At 39.0% G+C, this 8,926-nt stretch overlaps 1 protein-coding gene across 2 annotated transcripts in view; it reads right to left on the bottom strand.

Annotated features, from left to right (window-relative positions):
- Window positions 1–1,288: 1,288 nt before the first annotated feature.
- Window positions 1,289–8,926, bottom strand: part of mcmdc2 (minichromosome maintenance domain containing 2) — a 97,377-nt gene continuing 89,739 nt past the window's right edge. For both annotated transcript variants that reach the window (XM_068030909.1, XM_068030910.1), the window contains exons 11-14: window positions 4,749–4,928; window positions 2,773–2,915; window positions 1,612–1,721; window positions 1,289–1,455 (exon numbers count right to left, since the gene is read on the bottom strand). In XM_068030909.1, the coding sequence (XP_067887010.1) occupies window positions 1,289–1,455; window positions 1,612–1,721; window positions 2,773–2,915; window positions 4,749–4,928 (600 nt within the window). The remainder of the gene's footprint in view (window positions 1,456–1,611; window positions 1,722–2,772; window positions 2,916–4,748; window positions 4,929–8,926) is intronic.

The following is an 8,926-nucleotide window of genomic DNA, read 5'->3' as shown; positions in this document are numbered from 1 at the left end:
AAAGGATTGAGAATGAGAGGGCACAGATTTAAAGTATTTGGTAAGAGAAGCAAAAGTGACATGAGGAAAAACCTTTTCACGTAGCGAGTGGTTAAGGTCTGAAATCCACTGCCTGAGCGTGTGGTGGAGGGAGGTTCAACTGAAGCATTCAAAAGGCAATTGGACAGTTATATGAAAAGGAAGAATGTGCAGGGTTATGGGGAGAAGGCAGGGGAATGGAACTGAGGGAATTGCTCTTTCAGAGAGACACGATGGGCCAAATGCCCTCCTCCTGCACAGTAACGATTCTGTGGCAGATACAAAGCAATTCTTTAAATGAGGTAATCATGTGTTCTTTATTTTTTATCATTACACGAAGGCACGTTGTGCCGATTGAACCCAACGATTCTGATCATGCATATTGTACTATATGTTTCACCTTACTGTGGAATAAAGCAGTTAATGAATCAAATCAAGCTTTGTATTATCTAATGACAATTTGGTCTGCAGTTGGTGAAATTGACGAGACACACATGTGAAAGACACGGAGATCCAGTCCAGATCACAAAGGAGTTACCCTCCCAGGTCCTGCTTTGCACTAGTAGAAATAGGGCAGCAACTGCCACAAAAGAACTCAGACCACTTACAAGAGTGATTAATGCCACTGAATCTGAGGAGCTACTTATGGTAAAATACAATTTACACCTATAGGAAAGTGACAAAAATCTTACCAAGTACATTAATATTTTGATTACAGGATGCCTATAAATATTAGGGCATAATTGTAAAAGATTTCTGGTTTGAATTTATTGAATAAAGCTATTCCTTAATATAGTCTATGCAGAATATAATAATGGATTACATACAGAGTGGGGGCTACCACACCTGTTTGTAGTAATTGGAGATCAACACCCACTCAAATATTCCCTGTGTGTCCCTTTATAATTTTCTGTTTCTAATGTAATCTTACTTGTTGTTAAAATAATTACATATAGATGCTAAGCAAAGATCAGCTATCATTTTTGTTCATTAACTCAATCAGATGTTGTCTCCTCCAAAAGTGGTTGAACAATAAATATATTAAATATTGGCACTATATATTTTATGTAATGCTAAATTAAGTTTTATCATTCAATAAATCCTTTCATTATTACTTTTACTAATAACATCACTTTCTGTTGGGTTGTTTTTTTGTATTTTTTGGTATTTATTGAATTTCAACTTTCATAAAAACTTATTAAAAAGTAATAATAAAATGGCACAATGCTGACTGGCAAATTCTCAATAGAATGCAGATAAATCTTTCAAGTTATTGTTCGGCAAAGTGTACAGACATCCCAGGGGCATATGTAGAACAGAACTGTAACAGCTGTTGATGGAACTGTGCCAAATATATATCTCTTTGATTTAGGCTGTGCTCATCACACAGATCAAATGGAAACACTGCATTAGGAGCCACACATAACACTGAGGTACCTATAGAAATTAATATAAGTTAAATCATTTATGTACTATATCCTGTTGTAAGTTTGCAATTCACATAGGACCTTCTAAATCTTTAAAATGCATTCTTCTTTTCAAATTACAATCTAGAATTAATATTCTTGTCTAAAGATACTCAGCCAACATTACCATGCCTTGCAGTGATGGAAATCTCATACAGCAAAATTGCAATGACCGCATCCTGTTCCAGTACTTTGTTTCTAAGGCTGAGTTTGGCATGTGCTTCAGACAATGACATTCTGTCAATTAGGAAAAGATTCCGAAGTTTAAAACAGAAATGATTTAACTGTTGCTCCAATGAAAATGAATAAGCTGCAAAACTTCACACACTCACACAATTCTATTGCAATAACAAATAATACTGTGCAAGCTTCTTGCATAATACATAATTCTAAATACACAATATATAATTTTAAAACAGAATACAATTATCCAATCAAATGATTTATGAGTGATAAACTGCAAGATGAAACATTAAATATTTAATTTGATATTAATGTACAACTTTAAAGTTATTGCTTTGCACCTATTATGCATAACAAATACAACTTAAGTTTTATGTAGATTTTTTAAATCAGATTTTGTCCAATCTGCTGCCTGTAGGTGTCGAGTGGTAATGTGTGCACATAAAGATTTTATTTTTGATTTTTTAGGTGAATTTGTTTTGTACTCATCAAAAGATGGCATGTATGTAATTGTTAGTATCAGGCATTTCCAGATCAGGTCCAGATGGTTGCTGATTAAATCTACCTTTACTTTGCTCCGATACATTTATTCTAAGATTCCAAAATCAGAAATGCAGCAAATTCCCAACTATCTTTGTGGCTTTGTGGGGGTAGGAGACATTGCTATTTTAGAATATATATACATTTTATGTCATTAGCACTTTCACGCCATCACTGTGTTTAACATGATTTGAAGCCCCAAGGAGACTAGAATCTGCAATATTGCTTTTCACCATTTGTATCGCTTGCAGTAGTCCAAAGGACAATGGTGATTGATTGTCAGAGGTAAAAGGTTAGCAATCTCTCTCATTACATGGGCTGTGGGCTATTTTGTACAATAGTAGGTAGATTGGCAATATAGAACTGACTACAGTACATCTTCAACTGTGTTTTTGGAAGTCTAAGGTTTTCAAACAAAATAGAATGTATGTGTCCATCTTGGCTGAGGTATGCTACATACATGCTGTAACTGTCAATTCATGCTACCTTGTTCTCCCTGCATAAATAGGCAGTGTAGATTATTTTACTAAATATTAGTAGGTGATTTTTTATAAAAATGACTTACAATGTCTTCAGTGCAGTTGGGGAAATTTTAGATCCATGGACAGGATCAGTTCGGACTCTCCGACTCGCAGTGTAATACCCTTGTATAAGCCTCTCAGCCTCGGAAGTAAGTTCAGCCTGCTGGTTTCTGGCAAATGCTAGCAGCTGATCAAAATATATTTTATTTTAAGTCAAGAGACACATACATTCACAGACTGATCAGAAATACTCCAGAGAAGAATGTATTTGACTTGATTCCTAAGTACACATTTAGTAAATTACCTTTCAATGTATTAAGTAAAACTAGTAATTTAGAAAATGCATATTATAATGTACAAATCAATTTCAGTTTTGCCACCCTGTCCTGGAGGTGAACATTTCACTTTGGGCCATCAAGTAAAATGTCTAAATTCTTCACGTTCAGAAAATGGATATACATGAAGACTAAGAGTAATGCTGGCAAAACTAACTTATATTTAGAAACCATAATAAACACAAAGGTATTGCAACTCCAGTAGGCATTAGTCATTGAAAAACTATTTTACAGAGAACAAAGCATTCATAAACTGATCATCACCATGTCCTTTGAGGAAGGTTCCTAAATTGTTTGGCTCTGATATGATCCTGCTTAAAAATTAAACCCAATTAAAATTTACCTTTGCATTGTTGTTTGGATTCCCAGGTTGTTAAAATATAGTTTCCCCTTTGGCATTTGTTTTACAGCTTATATTTTCAAAGATCTTAGTCCCATGAATCTTGTTCTAAGGTTGTTCAAAGTTGACCAAGTGCATTTGATTTTATCTTTAATTACCAACAGTTATCTTTCAGTTTACAATAGTTGCTCAAATTTTACAATCTTTTGTATCAGGAGATTAATTCTTGCAGCATCAAACTGCTGCCATACAGCCATTAACTTCTCCTTTGCATAAGACATGAGACAAAGGGCACATAAATGATCAACCAAAGGGTTTTGTACTGGATCCTCAAAATAAATGACAGGCCTCATCAGCCTTCTTAATCGCTGAATGCTTATTGCATTATGGCACTGCTCATGTTTTTTGAAATTTAAACTATTTTCTTAATCCTACATTCTTCTGCATAAAACCAGCATATATGACCAGTTATGGTACATTAAGTCAATCATCCTGCACTTGGAAGTAAAGGCATAAGTTGACAATGATAATGGGAGTAATTTTTCAACAGTTGAAAGTTGGAGGAGCACTTTGGCCACCCCATTGACTTACAAGGCCTGAGCAGCCTGACAAAGGACCTTGAAGGAACCTTTGATAACCGCTCAAGAAGAGGCTCAAAAATTATTTTGGGAGAATTTTCTGTGGGGTCAGCAGGAGCAGGAGTGTTCCTCCTGGCTCCACAAAAATACTTGACCTCATCTGGGATCAGCTCTCCTTCCCCCTCCACACACCCTCCCTCCGCCAAGTCAAATTATTTCCCGCCCTCTTACATCTGGAGAGCTATAGTGAAGTGTTTAGCACCGATAGCTCGCCGGCAGCATTCAAATGAGGCATGTACCTAGTAGTTCTTCCCTCCTGACACCGGTTTTGGGCAGATGGCACAGCTAATCCAATGACATTGTCCTCATTTCAGGCAACAGTCAAAAGACATCCCCCTTTAAGAATTGATTAAAACTACACTACTTTGCTCACAAAACACTATCAAAGAGCATTATTCTCCTGACAAGAAGGAATATAAACATTTCAGCTATTTAAGGAATTTGTTTAGAGCCAAATCCAATATATTAATTTAGAAGTTAGCTAGCCAGGTGTTCTATAAGTGGTATGTTCCACATACAGCTGTACCTTAATGTTATCTTTCTGATCATTTCAGCATCGGGACAATACGTCTATAGAGGATGTAAAATGAAGAAAGAAAATATTGATACTCATTTCATTTACACTATTTATTTGCAAATACACCTGCTGTTGTAACAAGGCTTTTCTTTTGATTCATATGTCAGCAACTAGACTAACTTATTTTTACCTTTTCATAGTCTTGTGTTGTAAATTTCTGTAGTGCTGGATAAAGAGGTTTGCCTGGATTTATAGCTTCATTCAGTATATGCTGTATTAGATGCACAGGAGAATGGTAGTTGGAAGATTCACTGCAGTAAATCAACAGACCAAAGCCATCAACCAGGTTAGCTGGAACTGAGCTAATGTCCTAAGTTACAGAAACCAAAAAAAAGTCAACAATTTTTTTTAAGTAAAAGAAAAATGTATGAAATATAATGGGGTCTTTTTTTGGGTCCATATCACCCCATTTTCACTTCAAATGGGATGATAGCAGGGCCAAATAGCACACTTGGTTGATGCGCCAACTTACCATGTGGTTCCTGCCCATTCCAGTCCACCAAATCCCCTTAATCAATTCTGTTAGTAACATCCTCAAAAAACTCCCAACAGGTTTGTCAAACGTGATTTCCCATTCATAAATCCAGCTCGATGGGCTGAATGGCCTACTCCTGCTTCTATGTTCATATGTTTCTTTCCTTTATCATCATTAATAATTGTTTAATAATTACTTAATAATTACCCAATAAAATTACTATTCTAACACATTATTTAGTGTTGAGTCACTCATTTTTGTAACGTCCAGAGTACGGCTCCAAACCTAAGTGAGACTCAGCAGGGGAATCTCACGCCCTACAGTACTATACTGGTCACTTGTGGGATTTGAGGCTTAAAAGGTTCCACATTTAATGTGTTTTCGCAAAACTCTGCTTCCTCTCACTCCAGACACTTCAAATCCTTCTATTTAAGATGCTGCTGCCGACCCTTCATATCAGTTGCCCTGCTGGGTATCCTACTCTTTAGATCGGTGAACAGCCAATAGGGAGCATGTTTTTTGATGGCAATTTGCTGAATTAATGTAACCTGAGGCTCAACCACAGAAATGATGACATGTGCCTCATGCTGACTCCTTTGGCAGGTGTAACAACACACCTTACCCACCCAATATGCATTCAAAGTGAAAACTGTGCCATATGTCTTTTTTCAAACAATTCTTGGAAGAGTTTTAAATTTAGCTGTGACATAAAAATAAGTTTACACTGAATTTATAGTTAAATCTGAATGCAAATATCTGACGTGACCAAACTGTCCACATGTTAGACAATTTTTCATTTTTAAAAAATGTTATATTATTTAAAACAGACACAAATCTTCTTTATATTATATTATCTATGTAGCGTGGGTATCTAAACCTGTGATAACAGTACAGTAATTTTTTTCCTTTCCCTACTCTTTTAGGATTATTTTCTGACTCTTCAGTGTTTTATCTCAGTGGTGGGCAACTGGGTTTATTTTCCACTTATGAAGATTCTAGGTCCCAGAGCTCTGATACCCTGGGAAGTTTTCAATGTGACCACCACCATCTCAAACTTTGCGTCAGCATCGAGCACGACAGTCATGTAGAAAAGGTAAACTTGATCTGGACTGAGAACAGGAAGAATTAGTGTGCTTGCCCTTTTCTTGCACCCACCATGCTAAGACTTTGAGAAGGATAAACATGCTTGGACAATATGAGCTGATTAGAGAGTAAAAACTAGATTTGTGAAGGATAAGTCATGTGTTGCTGTCACTAACATGGTGGATAAAAAGACTGCCTATGGATGTTACATACCCGTTACCATGTCTCCTGCCTCAACCAATTTCCAACCAAGGTTATTTCCAATTCTGTGTGCTTTCATTTTGCTAACAGTCTCTTGTGCAGAAGCTTATCAAACATACTCCTCCTTGTCCCACAAGGAAAGTCAAACTTTTTTTAAACTTAGTTTTCCAGCTTCTCTGGGCTGTGATTTTCTTCATTGCTGGGTTGGTCCAGCAGGATACTCACTGCCACTTCCCTCTCTGATCACCTCTAAAACTGCAGTCTGGTGTTGATGACATCATCAGGACCTGACATACATATGTGTAAAAGCTACCTCGTAGCTTTGGGTGCGTGTCTTTGCCGCCTGCTTATGAGGGCAGATGAAAATTAGAACCTGTCAGTTCCTGATGATTCCAGGGCAGGACAGTAATTTGTGTGATTTTAACCCTTCTGGTTTCTGCCAGGCAGGTAAGGTTATAATCACCCTTTAGGCCCCTAACTTGAGAGTTCAACACTTTTTTTTTTACAATTTCAATTCCCAAAAAAGAAACAGGAAACTAAATAAAGAAAACAGTTGTGTTTGAAAACCTTTACCAAATGGTAGCTGGTAATACTGATATTGATTACATTCAGACTTTTGAATCTAAGTATTGCTATCTGAATTTTTAGGAAAAAATAGTTTGTCATTTCTAATTATTCTCAATTTTTAAATCATGCTTACTTGAATAAATTCTACTGGTAATAGATACATATTAAATTACCTATTTAGCCATCACTGGAAGAAAAAATTAAGGAAGGGACAGAATGGCAGCATGAGAAGGAAAAATTATTAAACTGGTTGACATGATGCATTCTTAAAATGATGTGGCACAAAACACTTCCCAGGTTACCATATTCATGTGATGCAGGGGAGAACGATTTAATTTATTTAATTGAAACACTGAGCTGGATTTTCAAATGCTAGTGCGGGCAGGAGCGGGTGCGGGCATGATTTGAAAATCATATTTCCGGAAGTTGGCACTGGGTTCTGTCACCTCTGAAATGCAGTGATCTTCAAATAGAGGCTGACAATGGGGGAATTCTGAAGCCTGCACGCCTCTAATTAAGTGTTCATTGAGCTTATTGATGAGCTCATTAACAGGCCTCAGAGGAGCAGTCTCAAATTTTCAATTGGCAGGCATGAGGAAAGCGCAGTGTCTGGCAGATGTCAGAGTTCAGTTGGCGTGAACACAGCAGGGAACCATGGATGCACTGGTCAACTCATTTAAAAGAGTGAGAATAAAGCTTGGTGGCACAGAGTTGCCATCACTGGTACTGAGAAGCTTGTATTTGTAAATAGTGAGAGGTGGGACTCCTGAGAGGGGTGTCAGGCTGCTGGCATCACTTGGGCAGCAGAGGTTGGCAGAGGAAGCCCTGGTGAACAAATGAGCGCAAGTTGAGGAAGTGGAAATGGAAGCAGGTTACTTTGACATTGGACAGAGGAGGAGGAGCTTCAGCAGAGGCATCCTTCAGGTCGGGAGGAGCCCAGAAGAGCGCTGTGAGCGGCTGCAAGGGAAAGAAGGTGCTACCCAAGTCATCGGGTGTACTGCCCATGAATCAGCTACCTGCAAATGAGAACGCCAGCGCCGTAGGAGACTGCGCCTATTCAGGAAGTTGGTCTCAACATCTGTGCTCTGGTCCACAATGATGTGAAATGAAACCTTGTGGATCCCAAGGCAGTCCCCTACTTGCAGCCATCAAGGTCACTGTCACTCTGAATTTTTATGCTTCCGGGTTGTTCCAAGGATCAGCTGTGGACCTGAGTGGGATCTCGCAGTTGGCAGCTCATCACATCATCAGGCAGGTCACAGATGCCCTATTCAGGAGGGCGGGGGAATATATCCATTTTGAAACAGATGGGCTAGCGCAATAACAGAGGGCTTTGGGCTTTGCTGCCACCGATAGATTCCCACAGGTCCAGGGGGTCTTTGATTGCACTCAAGTAGCTATCAAGGCAACAACAGACCAGCCAGACAGATTTCTGAACAGAAAAGCTTCCCCTCAGTGAATGGTCTGCAAACACAAGAAGCGCATCTTGCAGGTCTGGGCACGATACCCGGGCAGTTGTCATGCTTCCTTCATCTTGCAAGAGTCCCAGGTGCCGCATGTCTTCAAGCCAACATCCAGACTCCATGGGTGGCTGCTAGGGGATAGGGGCTATCCTCTGAGGATGTGGCTCCTGACACCCATCCGGTACCCAGACACAGATGAAGAGCAGTGCTGCAATCAGAGCCATCTTCTAACGATAACCTGCATTGAACAGACTATTGGCATCTTGAAGAAGCACTTCCATTGCCTTGACTCATTGGATGGTGCCCTCCAGTATGAGCCAGCCAGGGTGTCTCATTTTGTGGTTGTCTGCTGCGCACTGCACAACACAACTATACAAAGATGACTGAAGCTGGGTGAAGAGCAGGACCTGGAATGCCACTTTTTCTCAGAGGAGGACAGAGAGGAGGAAGAAGAACAGAGGAGGATGAAAGTGACGCTGCAGAGGAGCCTGGTGCCCAGGCATTGGAGAAAGGCTGGCC

This window comes from Heterodontus francisci, chromosome 5 (genome assembly GCF_036365525.1).
Source record: "Heterodontus francisci isolate sHetFra1 chromosome 5, sHetFra1.hap1, whole genome shotgun sequence".
Lineage (NCBI taxonomy): Eukaryota > Metazoa > Chordata > Chondrichthyes > Heterodontiformes > Heterodontidae > Heterodontus > Heterodontus francisci.
The sequence above is the reverse complement of the archived record's forward strand: the minus strand, read 5'-3'. Positions and strand labels throughout refer to the sequence as shown.